The sequence below is a fragment of the Anopheles moucheti genome, chromosome 2 (assembly GCF_943734755.1).
Source record: "Anopheles moucheti chromosome 2, idAnoMoucSN_F20_07, whole genome shotgun sequence".
Lineage (NCBI taxonomy): Eukaryota > Metazoa > Arthropoda > Insecta > Diptera > Culicidae > Anopheles > Anopheles moucheti.
This window is the reverse complement of record NC_069140.1, coordinates 21,833,336-21,851,515: the sequence shown is the minus strand read 5'-3', so window position 1 is coordinate 21,851,515 and position 18,180 is coordinate 21,833,336. Positions and strand designations below refer to the sequence as shown.

The 18,180-nt window shown below is 44.8% G+C and overlaps 1 protein-coding gene across 5 annotated transcripts in view; it reads left to right on the top strand.

Annotated features, from left to right (window-relative positions):
* The window catches only part of LOC128299331 (protein roadkill), an 80,127-nt gene that overhangs the window by 42,953 nt on the left and 18,994 nt on the right, over positions 1-18,180 (top strand). For 3 of the 5 annotated variants that reach the window (XM_053035258.1, XM_053035257.1, XM_053035256.1), the window contains exon 3: positions 10,159-10,312. In XM_053035258.1, the coding sequence (XP_052891218.1) occupies positions 10,159-10,312 (154 nt within the window). Of the gene's footprint in view, positions 1-7,004; positions 7,142-9,435; positions 9,990-10,158; positions 10,313-18,180 lie in introns of those variants that run through there. The other 2 variants (XM_053035255.1, XM_053035254.1) reach the window with 1 other exon arrangement.

Here is an 18,180-nt window from a genome sequence, read left to right as displayed (position 1 = left end):
TTTGTTTTTCCATTCAAAAGCCTCCAAGTACTCCCAAAATAGTGCGCACATAGATCTTCCACGCGAAGCATATACCTCCACCGGGGGCGAGTAAGATGTCCCCGACGTTTTTCGGAGGGTGGCCCGGGTTGTTTTTCTTTCTCCATATTGTCATTAAAGCAACAATTTCGTGAAACCATATTAGTACCAGTGAGCACGGCAAAGGCAAACGAAAAACAGACCACAACCGTGACGGTGTGTGAGACCGTGGCGCAGAGAGGTGAAAAAAAAACAGATTAACACAACAGAAAACAAAAAATTTATGTGTACACATTCGTCGTTGGGCTGCCAAAAGACAGTCAACAGTTCACTGGTGGCAAGGATCAGATTTCATCAACAGTGTTGTGTGTGTGTTGCGCTTCAGGGTTTTTATTTTCCCTGCGCGGTTCGTGTTGGAACGATGGCCGAGGTGCAGGCAATGGATTTTCTGCTCGTGCATCCATTCAGGTAAATATCTTTAAGCTTTTCATAGGCCCCTTAACATCAGGCTTGGTCGTGTTGCATATGTAATGTTTGTTTTATAATAAACTTTTTTTTCGTTGTGGAAAATTCCAATCAAACGCGAAAACGATTGGAATTCGATCAGCGTGATCTTTTCATTAGACAAATTCGCCGTCCTATCTCTCGCCCAGAATCTAAACGGCCCAACCAGTGTAGGCAGGCAAATAGGCCTTTATGTAGGCAAATGAAAACAATGAAATGGCGATGATCCTTCTCAGCCCAGCCGCTGGAGGGTTTTCCGTATTGTAGCTTACACACAAAGAATTCATCCATCGGCTCGGTTTCTGCGAAGGATCTTAATCCATTTGTGAATCGTTCGGTTGCAGTTTTTTTTTGTTGTTGTTGCCCATGAAATATGATTCATTTTCTTCCTGCATCGGCCGCCTCCTGCATCCGACTAAAACAGTAGCCCACGCTCGTTACCACACCATCAAAACATGGCACGCACAAACGGTCCTGCTCTTTTTCTTATTTGCCGCAGGGATTAATATCTTGTGTGCGTCCTGCCAAAAGTGTCCCTCGTCCTTGCGCTTGGGCGGCGTACACGGGCAATGGGCCAGAGCGCATTAATCCATTTCCCGCTGTGTGTCCCGCATTGGATTTTTGATGGGCCGGTCCATACGGAGTGGGACCTAACGCATGCCTGTATGGTTTAGTGTGACCCGGCCAGGTGTGCCCAATGCTTTCTTCTCTTCTTTTAACATCTATGTTTTGTTGTTGTGGCCATTCGTTGTCAGTTATGGAGGTAAAACACATTGTTATTGAATTATTTTGTTTGTATATATTATTATTTTAATAGTATTCTTCGGGAATGTTTGTAATCTTTTTTTTTGGAAAATATTTTTATTACAGTTTCTACTATTTTATTATCCCATCAAGCAAATCTAAATGTCAAATATTCATTGATGTGTTGGAAAGTACATACACTGGACGAGATTTGAAAGGATGGTTATAGAAAGAAGCATTTTTGGATGATAGTGATACTCAAGCGACTTTCAAATCAAACGTCGCAGATGACATAATACTATCGCAGCACATGATAGTACAATTGTGGCAGAGAATAGCACAAATGTAGCGCAGAGTAGCATAGTTGTAGCACATGAAAACAACAGCAAGTATGGTGTAATTTGATAAAGTACTGTTACTTGGTGATATTACTGGCGTGGTACTATCATGTGCCATAATTGTGCTATCATCTACTGCGTTTGCAGTTATATAAGGTCTACGTTTTGCGGTATTGGGTTACATCTTTGAAGTGTATTTTTAATCTCTCCTTTCCCTTCTCAAACAGATTATTCTATTACATTTTGCTACAAAATTTTAAATTTTTATATCGCTTCGTATAGAACAATTAAAAATGTCATATAAACATATAATGGTCCGTTTCTTCTCCGCACATTTATCCCAAAGGCTCTTAAGTGTCTTTTGCACGGCGCAAACTTTGTTCATAAAATAATGGTTATTTTGGGATGGATTTTTAACCGTTCGTAGGCCCAATTCAATACTGGTTTATACACGTTTGAACCCTTTTACGTGGCGACAAACAGAGAGAAGACCTTCAAACGCACGGAAAACGACAGCAAAAACCACTATTTATGCCTGCATCCCTTCCTGCAAATTGGCTACCTTTTACTTTGACCCGAACCCCTTCCGCTTCGGTTCGGCTTCGGTGCGGGTCGGTATGTTTTATGTTGTGAGGGCATAACGCTGCCTACTGCCAATGAGTGAATCCGGTTGAGGGTGATTCGAACGTCAACGAGACGCGCGTCATCTTCATCGGCGGATGGAAAGTTGATATTTCCCACGCACTGATGAAACGCATTCGTGCATCCAGGGAGAACAGGGCTTTCTATTGTGCCATTGCTGCACACTGTGTGTACGGTAGTGATATAGCGAGGGGGTACGTTTAGTTTGCACTTCTTTTTCCCTCACACACACACACACACCCTTGTAGAGTTTTGTTTGCACGACAACTAAACAGGAAAAAAATAGATATGCACAAATCGAAAGGGCGATTCGATTCGTGATTCTTTTCAATTCCACACAAAACAAAGCCAATCGGAAAATTTTCTGTGTGCTTCTCCCCAGTGTACAGTGTTGACTTTAGAGGGTTAGTTTATGGAAACAACTCCTAATACATACAAAGAAACCAGACTAATACTCTACATTTGCTCCCTACAAAATTGCTTTGCAAATCACAACTTTGCTTGTCCGCCCTTCCTGTATTGCTGCCGACATATCAACTCGAACTTCCGTTTGAAGTAATCCATCCCGGGTGCAGTACATAGAATGACAACAATCATTTACACGGCAATGTTGTCATCGCCTTTTAGAGGGTGATTAACAATTGCCCCCTGCTGGAAGCATTGCCTAGAGCATGGTCTCCCGGCCTTGGAGAAGCAGCTGGCACGAAGATTTAAAAATGAAAATAAATGATTAATCTACCGTTGGCAGCAGCTGTTTAAAGTTGACCGAACTAGTTGTTTAAGGGGTGTTGCATTATGTGTTGTTATCGATTATTTTCACACAACCCACTGAATGCATTTACCATTTCACGCTAGAAGGTGAGCAATCATCTAACGTCTAAGATGGTTTAAGACGTTTAAGGCGTCTAAGGCGTACATTATTCCTTAGAATCTCTCGAGACTGTTAGTAATTTGAGGTTATTCTTTCGCTCAAAATCAACTCGAAATGCGTGGCAGTACACAATTGGAAGACATAACACATTTTGATAACCACAAAATGCATGTTACTGATTATTTTCCAGTAATGTCGCTGATGTCAAATTGGACACTGATTTCGCGAAAATTTGATAACCTCGAAATAATGCACACAATAACAATGCTCGTTGTGTCGAATGGTTTCTTCAAATTTCACTGTCGCTATAAATTGTCATCCATACATGCCGTGTACTTGCGCAACTCTGTTGGCCAAAAAACAAAACTCCCCTAACCTTGGGATTTCTTTCTGGGTGTGATGTGAGGAAACCCAGCCATGCAAACATGGGCACCAAAAAGATAGCAATATTGACGGATGAAGCACAATTTTTAATGTGAGAATCATGCAAATAGCCGAATAGGCAAACCAGGAAAACAGTTCTGACGAACAGAGTTTTTATACCTTTTTTGAATATTCTCAAGGGTGATGAAATGGTTCCACGTGAAGACATTTTGTTCTGCTATCGAACGATGCCTAATAATCTCAAAAAGACAAAACGTCATGTTAACGCTTTAGTTTGCGCTTAAAGTGTGGTAAATCAAGCTGGGTTTTCAAAATATGTATATGTAATATTGCAAATATGTGATAGACAACATGATTTTATTAAAAATGGTTGCCTGTCGTGTCATAAAGCATCAAAACAACAGAGTAACACCTGTCCCAACAATTATCGCTTCTGCTACGTTATGTTCTGTCCGCACTGTAGATACAGCGGCGCCTACTTAGCTCTGCCATTGCGTCTGTTAGATGACGCAGAAGATGGCACCGTTGCGTAGAATACAGTTCGCGTCTATGCTTGCCAACGTTGCAGCGTTTTCGGGTGCGCACGACGTCCTTCGATCCGTTTGTTGTCCTCTCGACCTCGCGAAGACGCACACCCTTCTTGCCCCACTCCGCTCCTCCAGAGGGAACACTGCGTATATCTGCGTGTGTGCGTTAGGCATTGGTTGTTGTCGCAGATCCACAACAAGTTTCAACAAACGCCAGTGATAAACGGAACGGGGGCACAAAAAAAACGAGATGACCGTGAGTGCGCCAACATGCATGTGGCAGTAACAAACTTCACTGTCCTTACGCTCTGCGCCTATCTGAGCAACAGGGGAAGGCAAGAAGCACAAACATTAGGCGGTGTCCGCGACTTCGTACTAACAAGAAGCAGAAGTAGAATTTGTCTGGGAAATTATGGACACGTATAGGTTGCCGTGTTTGCACGAAACAGCCGAATTCGCTGCTTGAAGGTCGTCTCTATGTTTATTTGAAGATTTAGACGGCGGAGTCTGGATAGAGACAGCAAGGGTAGTGATGATGAGGGAAGTTGTTGCGGGATAGGCGACAGGAACGCGGGGGTGTGCCTTATCAATCGGTTGGATTTTCGCATTCATAATCATTTCTAAAGCTTTGGCTTTGAAAGAACCGCACAAAAACACACACCAGAGGACTCTTTGAAAATGGAGAGCTCAGCTTACAGTCTGGAGCATCGCTGGTAGAGTTACTTGAGACGTTATCTGAAAGTAGGGATCTACTTATCAGGGCACTATTGCCCAAAGTACTGATTGTTTTCTAACCACAGGAAATCCATCGAAATTCTCCTGTTTTGCGTGAAGGATGAAGCGCGTAGTGTACAATGGTTAGAGAGGAGGTGAGTAGGTGAAGAAGTGCTCATGATGTCAGCCTCTGGTGCGTTGTGTGACGGTACCACCCGGTCCATACCGTTTGCCGTTTCGCACGGGTCGTTCGCTGCCCTTATCCCCAAGGTTTGCCGTTCGCTGACACTTCCAACGTCATCGTCATGCCAACCAGTAGCAGCAGCAGCAGCGGCAGCCAGCCTTCGATCCACTTGTTAGCTGCCGTTTGCTTTTCGTACTCTTCGCACCGTACTCTCTCTCGCTCACTCTCTCTCACGCGCGTTCAATGTGGTTCTCTCTCGCCCCAAAACAGCGAGCGAAGAGTGTTTTTTTTTTTCTTGTTTCGCTCACTTGGAAGAGTGATCGCATTTTCCAAGGTGTGTGCGCTCACTCTCGTGTTCTCGCGTTCACTTCCGTCCTTCAACATTCAGGTTCCGCACTCGGTCTCGCTTACGCGTCTTGCAATGGCGCCTGTACGTTGTCCTGCTCACACGCATCGGATCGAACGGTGCTCGAGTATTTCACTCGCGGTGAAGTGTAAAAACGAGATGAAATGCAAGAACGCGCTGGTCGCGTCTCTCGTTTGCATGGTAATTGAACAGAATTTACAACATTGACCTCCCCTGCCAGAATGGAAGGGACACGGGAGTAGTGTTTCTTTTTTTTTAATGGAACAACAATCAAATCGAACGCTATTTACTGTTCCTTTACAAGGTTTTTTGTTGGTTGACAATCGATCGGTTTTTCTGCCAAACTACACCAACGCTGCGGACCATCATCGCCGTCATCCATCTAAAATTATTTCATTGCCGCCGTTGGACGTTTTGGAGATCATCGTACAGCTAATATATTCCTCGCCGTCGCCGCCCCTTCGCGCATTTATTCCCCTCGTTCTTCGTGGTAGATAAAGTTTTATGCTGTGTTACTGAACGACCTTAGAACAATAAACTGGGGAGGTTCACAAACACTGTAGCACCGTTTGCTCCCCACAACACCGAGCACCGTTCGAGTGGTTGTGCTCCACTAGAGTGCGGGTGACACTTTGCTCCGTGGAGCGAACCATCGTGCGGGAGCGGGGGAGTTTGTGTATCGGAAAGTTATTAGAATGTAATTTATTTACGCATTTAGATAACGGACCGTGTGGGGAAATAGGGTGTGCGATGATGTGGGGTGCATTGTTTGATTTAGTGGTCGCATGATACGGACCAGCAGAATGGAGGCTTATGGACCGCGTGTCGTAAGCCAAGGTCACGCCGTAGCTTTACCTTGAAAACAGCGCGCACTGGGAAATAAGGACACGCAGGCAACGATAGGTCAATGGCTTTTCGAACTTTGACAGCTCTGACGAAATTTAATTAAATAATCATGATTTGTGCAGAAATCGCATTTTTCACGGAGCATTCAGAATCAAAAACTCCGTAACAGCTGCTTATTGCTCGGTTCCGATCCTTTGTACGCTTAGGGACAGTGGCAGAAGGAATTCTATCGCCCAACCTTGAAGGTAGCAACAAAAGCGGCACCGAAACTTGTCCTTTGTCGGTGCTCTTCTGCTAGGAGTAACTTAGAAGAAGCAACAGCAAAAAAAAGCAAATGCCAGTTGACAGCAGTTCAACGTGCGCCACGACATTCGGCTCGTACGAGGTGGCCCCTGCGAGATGGCTAACACTGCGGAACAGATGAGTCTCGGAGAGTTCAAGAGCGCACAACCACAGGCGACCATGATGGGGCCGAGCGAGAAGGCAATAGAAGGTTTTTGCCCGTGCAATGATAACAGAATAGAGCGCCTTAATAATAGTAGTAGTGCCAGTAGTAAACGGCAAAGTGTAGTAAAACGTGGAATTTCGATCATGAAAAAATGCGTATAGAACAGAACGGAACGGCTCGGTGTGTGCGGTGCTGTCGTTGTGTTGGTATAGGGGAAGCACTCGCTCGCTCGTTAGTCGCTGTGTTTGCTCTCTCAGCAAGCGTGCGCACTGGCTCGCTCGCTCACACCCATTGTAGCAGATGGTGCCCGTGAGAAGGATAGGTCTGCGAGCACGGTCGCTGGTGCTGGGTTCTCATTCGCAAAGTGTTAACGAGCGTGTGCGTATCGCTGTTTTCGACGACGGCCAGTGGCTGTGACTTGTCCGCCTGGGTCCATTCTCGTTCGGTTTCGGTGCGGTTTCGTTTCGTCGCCATTCCACCAGCGCATTCCTCCCTGGTTCGGCCTGCTTTTTACGATATGTGTGACGTGCGTGCGTGATCTGTGCAGTTAAAAGGTGCTTGTTCATTGCATTTCCAGAGTTTCTGTGGCTAGTGCTTTTGATGCGTAATGTTCTTTAAATTAAGTCCTTCTATGCTAAATGGGCAAGTCTGAAACATACACAGATGAACAATGTGAAGATGCTACTGTTATGTGTGCAAAAGGGAGCAGTGTGTCTTACTCTGACGCATTCGATTTCGAGTGCAGCGTGTAGCTTTTCGTTGGATAATCCAGTGTGAATAAGAATCCGTGCAAAATGAAGCAAACAAAAGATAAAGAGAGCCCCGTTAATCAACGTTTCCGCCCGAGACCCTGCCACCCGTGCTGCGTCCTCGCAAAGAGGGGACAACCTCGTCCTCAGAGTGTGTTTCCTGCTTTTTTGTGTGTGTCGTCCTGCCCCATGCAATTTGACATCGTTAGAAACCATTTTGTGTTACATCGCCCTCTCGAAAAGTCATACCGATTGATGTGTTTATGGAAGGATGATTGTGTCTCGACTGCTGTGTGCGTTTGTAACTGGTGTGTGTGTGCGTGCGAGAGTGTGATTCGTTTTGAAACCTTATGGTGTGCGAAATTTGGTTTCTCTCGTGTTTTTTTTTGTTTAAGGACTCAGCAACCGAAAGGAAAGGTGGTGGCTGTTGTTCCCCTTTTCTCTGCTCTCTTTTGTATGTCAAATTGACAGTTTTCTCCCAGTTTTTTTATTTGCAACTGTGTGTGAATCGGAAATGTTCAAGCTTTCTCGTTCTTCTTCGCTCTCAGTCGCTCGCTCGCTCTCTCTTTCTTTCTCGCTCTCACTATCTAATAGATGCGCACTCATTGGGTTGCTGGTGCTCTTTCTATCCTTCATCGTTTGCTTTCTCTCTTGGCTTTGGGGATCGTCGAATGAAACGGCACGAAACTGAGGTGCCGAGAATCGGAAACAGTGTTGTGTGCGTTTCGCGGAATTCTGTACATAACTTATTGAACCTTGAAATGTGTTTTAACTGCAATTACGGAAATATCGAAATATGTTGCTATTGTTGAGCGTTAAAACAAATCAGTGATAACGGATGGTTGTGGTACATTCCAATAGATTATAATATTGAAATCATTCTTGGGATTCTTTCTCCTGCGCTATCTATCTCGTTCGCTCGCTCTATGTACGGAGAAGTTCAGAGTTCGTGACACACGATAGAGGTGTTTGTGATATCCTTTCTTTGCAAGTAATATAACTCGTCGATTGGTTTTTACAACACTAAAGCACACGTTTGCTTAATTCCGTTTTACGAATATTTTTCCTGGGGAAAAATTGTGCTGCGAAAGGAAATCAACTCACACCCTGCGAAGGGTGTTAGATTGCTCGTTGAGTAAGCGAGAGTATGAGTGAGAAAGCAAGTGAGTGAGCGAGCAAACGGAATGAAGTAGGAAAATTCATATCTAAATTTGACATTAGTTCAACATGTCGTCAACATTGATTCGCGGAACATGACCACTGGGGTCACCGGAAAGGGCGAGAACAAATTCTTCGGACTGTCTTTTTTTCTAAATCCAGTTTATACCTTTGCAATTCTTTTTTCACATCGCTAACACCATAGTGTACTGGATAGATTACGCAAATGTACGTGCCATTTGATTAAACATCACTCTAGAGCGGTGAAAAATGTTTCAAAGTGGTGTTCCGAGTAAAGGGAATTCTGATCCATCAAACAACCATTCGCGAAATTGAAGCAAATGAAACGGTTTAGAGAAGATGTAAGCAGACGTGAATTGAGTGCGTGTGTATGTGGTGAAATGTTATAAAATTTTGCACAGTACTTACTTTTGTGTCCCCTAAAAAAGGTGAATTGACGTGGTTATTATTTGATAGCATCCAAGATAAGCACCATCAAGCCAAGTGTGTTAAAATGTGTGCTTGTAATGTCACACACCACATGTTTGTGCGAGAAAATTGAAAAAGCAATTGCGAAACAAACTGTGCACAGTATGCGTTTGCGTGTGTGAGAGAGTAACCGTGAAACAAGGCTATAAAACCAATTTCGAAAATAACAAGCACAAAAATACACCCATCTCGTGTATAATAACATATGACGGATGATGTATCCTTGGTTAGGTAGTGTGCGGTTGAAGGATTCGTGAAGTTACAGGCGTGTATGTATTTGTGTTTGTCGGCGAATCGTTGGTTACTTTGTTGAAAGGAAAAACCATGCTCAAATGCACATAAATGAATCAAAAAGTAGCCATTGACGCAGGTGTTGCTGGAAGGAAGGCTATAATTGTTGGGCCACAGTTAGCTAATTGTGTAATCTTATTTTCCTGTATTTTTTCCCCTAGTTCATCGCTCATTCGCATAACAAAAAATGTTATCAGCAAGCGTTAGTGGCGCAGTGTGTTTTAAAATCGATTATTGTGATTGTTCAGTAAAGACGACCTAAAATCGTCGCCCCCGTTGTGGTGAATCTGCATTATCTAATTTTGATTTTGAACAAATTGTGCTGACACCAGTGTGTCAAAGAATATACAAAAATCGGGAGATCCACGGCCAACAGTTATCTCCGTGTGCCGGCCCAGTCTGACAGACGTATCCTCTTTGCGATTGCCGTTGTGACCGAAAAATTATCTCCAACTCAAACGTCCGGTAGTCGTGGAACGAGAGAAGCTTACTTGAAAATAGTAATTAGAGCTTTTCCAACCAGTTTAGTGTGGGTGTTGTGTAGGAAAATAAAGAATTCTCCAGTAAAACAACCCAACCCCCCCACGCTTTAGTACATTTGGGTGCGAAGGGAATTTTCACATGTCGGGTTCGATTCCGGTTCCGGTGGTGATCCTTGCGTCGCTGGTCAGATGACTTCCGAGGAGACGAACTGGCTTAGCTATTACACTGTGAGGTACACTATCGTTCAATTAACATTTCAAACCCTCTTTCTAGGTCCATTTGGTTTCGGAAGATGCTTCATTTGCGCTTCCAAACATTGATAAACAATGATTGCGGTCTCCATCTCTTTACATCGAAGTTTTACTTTAATGCATTTCATGTTATTTTCTCTCTTTTTCCAGATTGCCGGTAGTTAGTGACTGTCCGGCAGGTCAAACTGCTAGAGTTACATCGAACCTGCACTCGTCCAGTAGCACCATGGCAAACAGTAGGGTGCCCTCGCCCCCGCTGCCGGAAGTCAACACACCGGTGGCGGAAAATTGGTGTTACACTCAGGTTAGTAGTCAACTTTTCTGAAGTTAAAATATGAGGTATCTCGAGTATTGGACAGAACAAATGAAAATTCATGGGATGTGGTGAAAATCCCTCAAGACCGTGGGCGTATTGTTCGCTTCTCGATCGATATTTCATTAATTTATTACAGAGGACTTCTATGAATACTTTGACTCAATGCTACGTTTTAAAAGGGAATTACTGCTGCATTACCCTTGAGGTAGTTCTCAGGACAAATATCAGACAAACGGACACGAACATGACTCAAATGTTTGAACTAAGAGAACGAATCTGAAGCTCTATTTTTACGGGCCCCTATTCCATTCTGTTCTGTTAGATCTCCAAGGGCCATCTGTTCTTTGGATTCGTCTACCTTTGGAGGGTCGATTCCTGATTCGAATGACTACACACTGAAGATGCCTATTCATATTCGAAAGATTCAGATATATTATTCTAAACAGCCGTGCGAGACAGCCGTTAAATGTTCGTTATAAAAATTCAGTAAAGAGTTTCCACAGCCATCGGAAAAAAACCTTCATTATTTGATACTGGACGCACTCTTGATTTGATCTTGAACGCACTTTTTGCTTTTCATTACACACACACACACACATACATTTGATCTTGACTTTTTCCCCATTTTATGAACATAGCGATTGCATTGTGCTCTCCGTGTGCTGCTGATGGAATCATTCATGTGTGTGTGTGTGTGTACCTTGAGATACAGGTCTCCAGGTGTACGGGGTGACTCTCTAACCTTCTCAAGCAGAACATTAAACTTCTGTTGCGGAAGGACCCTGAAAAGGCATTATAGCACACCGTCGTCGCCGTGTGCTTTTTTATTACTTGTGCGATTGATAAAGCCAAAGAGACGGAAAGGAGGGAGGGTGTGAGTAATAAAGAGAGAGGAAGAGAGAGCCAGTGTAGATAAAACAGTTTAGTGACCCTAAAACGAACACTAGAACTAAAGTTATTTTACACAATTAATACTGTGAGATGCAACTGCATCCATTAACAACTAGAACTGTGTGCCTAGTGACATTAATGGGTACTGATTTTACGTAATAATAAAAGCCAATCATCTTGCACCCAAAACTGACTACCAGAACACTAATGTAATAGGATCCCCATCATTGCGAGCATAGAACGCGATCCAACTTATTATCACACTATGCCACACTTTGTTCCGGCTCCAACCCACTTCCATTGATCTAATTCTGGGCAACCCTCCACAACAATCCGTTACACACGAGCAATGACCCCAGCGCGCGACTATGACAACCGGACTACGTACCGACCGAACGCGGTGCGACTGAAGGGGTGGGGTGGCAGACGAGCATAAATTATGTGTGCTTCTTCTACATGAAACGTAAGTCCCCCCGTCCAAACACTCATCGTCCGTTTGCAATAGTGTTGCATTCAGACATTGGAGACATTTAAACTTTTTGATTAGCTCCGTGTTGTGTTCTGCCGATGGATTCGGCTAGAACGGATAATAACTGTACATGCTTTTACTTATTTTCCTCTCTCTACATATTTTTACTAAATATAGTGTAGAAGCGCTCTTGGCCTCCATTAGTCAGTGGTCCAATACGCGATCCAAGGATCAATAGAGCTATGGAGGTGTAGTAACCTTTTTCCACCTTCCATTATCTGTAGTATCATGCTCGTTTCGTTGTTTCAAACCATAGAAATTTGCCGGTTGGCCAAGAAACTTCTCCGCTAAATCACGCATTGAAACCACCACACCACCGTAATGCTGATTTCCACACTCACTTTCCGAAGGTGAGCGATGGCGGTACGATGGAGAGAAAGTAGTTGAAAGTGGGATTTCTCTTGGTGCTGGGGGTGGTGTCTCGTGCACGATAACTAGTAAAGTATGTGCTTTTTTGGCAGTGTGTACACTACCCTTCTCATCCCTTAATCGATAGTTGGTGGTGATCGCGTTGCGCGTCTCCGCCGTGTGGTAATAGTTTGTTGGTACGGTTCTATTTGTAGAGACAAATTCTTCCCCGGAACGTTTTGCGTGTTGGGGTACTACCCCTTTTTACTGAGTTGGAAAATTATGCGTGTCCAGTTCCCCCCCGTGTGTCAGACAACTCGTGAGCGCGCGGTTCCTGCTAGTAGCGCGGTCGAGTATGATCAGTGGGAAAAGGAGGCGTTGGTTTTTTATGTTGCTCTTTCCCTTTCCCTTAGCATAGAACCATTTATGAGCTATAGTGTGACACATTAACTTTTCCCATCGAATGATGTGTGCTTGCTGGCTTTTTTGGTTTGTCATGCTATCGTTTTGAATACGCTTCGATGGGGGACGTGATGGTGTTGTGTCCTTCTCCTCAATGTTGCTCCATTTGTAACGCGCCCTGTGGCTGGTTGGTGTGGTGTGGAGGTCGTTCTGCTTTGCTGCGGTGTGTGACGCATGATGAGTTCGTCGTCCCGAATATTATTGTAGGGAAAGCCCAGTCAGTTTTGTTCATTCCCCTGGGAAGGTTAGTAGGATCATCCATTGATTTCACTTTGTCCGGGGTTTTTCTCCCTCTCTCTCTCTCTCTGCTCCCGTTGTGCGCGGGGGTATGTACGCATATGTTGAAGAGGGAAGAAAATCGAGCGGAAAATGTATAGAATAAAAAGCGATGCTTGTGTGTTCCGTTCGGTCGGGCTTTGTATTCGTCCCATCGTGTGCCTCTTCCACCTGGGCATTTGCCATGGGGAGGTTGAGCTGAGGTCCCGACGTGTCTGTGTGTGCGCCCTTCAACGGGCCAACTAACTATAGAACTAAACCTCCCCATCCGGTGCACCCCCCCTCCCTCTTGGCGGTAGGGTGCGCACCCTCTTGCGATACTTGTTCACCTTTCTTCTCTTTTCGCGGTCGGTGAAGTCGTCGACTGCTGCTGCTGTTTGCGCTGTGTGGCAGCATTCTCTCAAGGTGATTCATTGAACTGTGTTCCCGGACGATCGTTTGGTGGCTCGAGGTTGGGCCACGAAACGCATAGAATACGTGTTGTGCTTGCCGACTTCCCAAGCGAATGTCCTCATAGCCCGAATGTTGCAGGCAATTCGCATACTGTCACACCATTACGCGCGTCTTCGGTTGCAATCTAGTTTCAACAGCGAAGGTTAACCCGGCAGTGCTGAAGATGGAAGAGAGAGATAGAGATAGAAAAGCATAAAGCATATCTGGATGAACTCTTTAACTCCATTAACGGCATTAGAATATGTAGCGCACATCATATTTTATTTATTGGGGCTACCCCCCAACTCACAAAACTCCACTGGGATTTACGATTATAACAAGCCTGTGCAAGCGCAATCGTATTATATACTTGCTCCATCCATTCACTTCGCGTGCTGTTGGCCCCAACGCTTTCAGACCATGCATATAAATGTGATGAAAACCTTTCCAAAGGATAAGCCATGCATCAAGTAATGTTTCCGGATCGTTATGCTATAACCCCCCCGGTGTTGAAGCGGAGAGAAAGATTCCTTCTTCAAACGGGCCGTTGCTTCGGGACGCCAAAAGAAAATCCGATAGAATGTAACAACGAGATAATTGAGTTCGAGCACACACGGGGCTGTGTGGCGGTGCACGCCTGTTTGGTGTGCCCTCCAAAGAACGGAACGATGTGTGTGGGACTCGTTTCGTGAGTTTTGGTTTGCCTTTGCGGCTGTGTGTAGGATGGTTGAAGCGAGCGACCCGCGAGGAAAGAATCGCCACAGTCAGAAGCGCCCTGGCCTCTCGGTGTGAGGAACGATTCATGTGCTACTGCTACAGAGCGCAGAGCCTGCCGGTGCTGCTGCTGCTGCTGGGGAAGATCGCTCGACACGTTCAAGGCCGAGAGGTTCTTGAACCACCGACCATAGCCGCCGCCGCCGGTCCGAGTTCGGTTTGCTGCTAGAGAGCACTGGTGTTCTTCTTCGGTGTGTCTGGCCCCGGTGGATGACTTCGAGGATATTGGGTCTCCTTTCCATGTACGGTAGAACTTTATATTGGCTTCAGAGATGAAAGGAACCAGATGAAATTTATCTCTCATGTTGCTGTTTTTCTAGGTGTTCTACATTCTCAGGATGCTATTTATTTTATTCGATAAAGACACACTGATGCACGTGGAATTGTGATTGAATTTTGTTTAACTCAAACAGTGTCTGAAATTTCCCCCGAAAAAGCGAACCTCAGGGAATTATGGGCATACATAATTATTCTTCTATCGTTTTCTTTCTTCGATGCTGAAACTACATCGAAAGTTCATCCACCGAAATAGCCCCCTTTTCTCTATTGCGCAATGCGCGTGTTGCTGTGCTGCTCGCAATCACATCCATCTTCTCGGGCCCCGCCGTAATTGATTAGCGATGCGATGATAATACTGTCGGTTTTATTTCGGTTTTTTCCCCCTTCGTTCGTTGCCAAATTTGACCTTCATTAAAAAACGATTAGAGCTTGATGCACAACCGCGGACACAGTGTAACGCCCTTCAAAAGATATGGAGGGTCAAGTATGAGAAATATGGGTTTGTTTTTTTTTTTTTACTAATATTTTGTTTGATTTATGTGTTTTTGCGAGCTAAAGTTTTAGCTTTACAAAGCTTTAAGTGTGCGCTGATACAAAAAAAGGTTATGAGTTTGCTGTTTCAAGTTTTATGTGTATTGTTTTGGAAGTATTGCAACTGTGTTTCAGTGCATTTGAGGTTACATTGTATTTCAATTCAAGAACCTGTCCTGTGTTACGAAGGAGGAAGCATATTTTCAAGTACGGCTGCATACGCTACCCTTGACTCGCGGCGGAATACACAACGTGTCCAACGGCGAAGGACGAATCCGATTTCCAATCGAATCCTCCATGCATTTGTCCTCTGAGTATCCTTGTCGACACTTGTCGCACTGCTACTGAGTGTGCCGTTTGTGAAGTGGTTCTGGTCTCTTTTTTTCTCAAATGTTGGCGGTAGTGGTGTTGTGACCCTCGTTCAACCCGCGTTTGCTGAAGGTGACCATTTACTTTACGCGCCGGTATGATGATGTGCAGACGACGATGAGACCCCCGTGTGTCTACGTCGGTACGATACAGTTACCATCGATTATTTATTATTATGATTTGTTTCTCCATCGTCCATTACGAGCCTGTGGAGGGGGGCCCCTAATGAAAGCTCCAGCATGAAGGTTTTGCCAAAAATTCGTTACAACGAATGAAATTATTTGTGGCAAAAGACGACGCCCTTCAAAAATGTACGCGGATAGACGTTACTTTCAAATAGTTTTTTTCTGCGGTTTTCGGGGTTTCCTTAAAGGTAAGAGCAATACATATCACTTGGAACACACAATGTTATAAATATAATTTAAGCCAAAAAATAATGCACTCCTGTTTGGCCTGCTACTGACTGTTATTGTGTTTTGGGTTGGGAGTTGAACCCGGATCGGACGAATTGTCGGAGACATGCATTACCAACTGTTTTTGTTCTGTTCGACCAAAGCTAGTAGCGTTAATCACCATGATACACAACCACTTTACGCTTGACTTTGTATTGCTTTCGGAGCCGTGACAAAGTCGGCTTAAGCACACAAAACTAAAGCACTTCAAATGGCCACTTGGCAAACTGTCTGCGAGAGGGCTAAACACGTATTAAAAATCGATCTGTACATGTTCTACAAGGCGCGATGCTACGGGTAATGTGTCTTTCTTTTCAAACGTCTCTCGCATTTGCCCTTGGGAGCGCAAACCAAAGGGATCTGCTTTTCCCTGCTCCCTTCGGACCGGTTGGAGCCATATGCTCCAGCAAACGGGAGATGGATGGGGCTGGGCTCGAACAAAAAAGACAGAGTGTGAAAAAGAGCGAGCAAGAGGGGGAGATAACGGAGAGTTCATGGCCTTCAATTCGAAAGCCAGATGGGAAGCGAAGAAAAGCCACAAACAACAACAACCGGCCCTTTACGCGTATGAATCAATGTTTTAATGTCGTAATGTAACCGAATGGTGTGATATATACATCACGAACAGCCAAATACACACGACACGGCAGCCGCAGCCAGATTTACAATGCCATCATTTATGAAATGGTTTTTAATTTCTGACCATTTTTAATTTCATTTTTGAGTGAAGTTCTACTTCTAGTTTTATGTTTTGCGTGTTACAAGCTTCTTCGGAATTCCGTTTTGTTTGCAAAGACATTCGAGAGTGGCCGTTTTCGTATTGGTTTTCGTTGGCAGTCACTATCGCCGAATTTGAGCCTCCACAACTCGAAGTCGCAAAACAACCGGCACCCCGTGCCACCATTGGCGCAGAGAAGGTGATAAAACCGCGAAAGAATATGAAAATGTCGCCGGGTTATTGACACGGAGTAAAGCAGAGAAAGACGACACAACTCCGTTTTCTGGTTGGTAGGAATGAAGGTAACGGCACGAAACAAACGAATCAACTGTGTTATAAAGGGAAGGGAAAGGCAACAGCGCGAACGAGATCAGAATGAACCTTTTTATACCACCGGTGCTAAGTTATGTGTATGTACGTATATGTATATATATATATATATATATCGATTCATGGCCCCGTGGCGAGATACACGCATGGAGAGGACGCTTAAGAAAAGAACGGGCGGTGGGCGCGCGCACTCCACACGCGCAGAGCAGGGAAGAAGCGTAAAGAAAGTTCTAACGTAATCTTCATCGAAGCGCGCGCTACGGTCGAAAGAAACCATCATTTATGAAGGTTGCTTCTTTTCTACACGGGGCGTTGTGGTCTTTACGGGGTTTGGGGCCAAGACATGCGCTCGGTACCGCGTGAGAGAGCGACCGGGGGAGAATCTGCTTTTACGTTGAGGTCGATGGCCATCATCATCATCATCTTCGTTGGTAGATTTGTTTTCTTGTTATTTATAAAGGATCTTTCAAAGCAAAAATCATGACTGCTTCATCCTCCACAACACACAACCATGACCGGTCCAAATCTCTTATCTTCCTTCACATTCCAATAATTAAATAGTCCCGATTGAAGTCCTGAAAAAAAGGTATTCCGGGTGTTGGTGTGAACTTACTCCTGAGCATCTTCTTTCTACAAGGGTGTGGTGTTTTCAAATCGGATTATACGGCAAGTGTTTTGTGAAAAATGCATCATCCACCAACACTCGCTGCAGGTGAACCGCTTCACATAATTGTGTGATGGGATGTATTGATAGTGCATCGTGAACGCTTCACAAAACCACCACGAGTGTTCACCTTTCGATCATGTGGGATTTGTGTTGCGGAACTCCTGCGGATGTATAACCCTACGGAACGCCGTCCGGTTTGTGCCGGAGTTGGAAGAACGACGCCCCGGGCGAGATGGGGTGTGTGTCCGCGGTGACGGAAGGGTAGCGTCCACCCCGTTGTTTGCACCCGAGTTCAAGGTCAGTTCGTTCTATACTCCGCGAGTGTGCTGCTGCTGCTGCTGCTGCTAGGTGCTGACTCGCCACTCTCTTTCATCTTTGCTCGCGCTCGGTTCGCTCCACAAACAAACACATTCTTCTCTCCTAATGTGACGATGTGGCGGGGTTTGTGTGTGTGTCCCCGTTGGCATTCGATTAGTTTTATGAACCTGCTGCTGCTGTTGCGTTTGGTGTGTGCTGGGGTACTTTATGCTGCACACCACCATCGAGTGGGTAAATATGCATAAGCTCTCTGTCGTGCCGTGTCGATGAGAGCTGTTGGTGAAGTGTTCCTGTCGATAACGTTCCATCGCGTTGTGACTCCGGCTGCGGTGGAGGGAAGGCACTGCAGGGTATTGGATGCACTTCTATGGCCAGAGGAGGAGCAGAGTTTGTGGATACAACGCCTGTGTCTTATGCATATTCGGTTCATTATCATGTCTGTGTTTGATCGATCTTATACGTTGTCTACTTTACAACGAA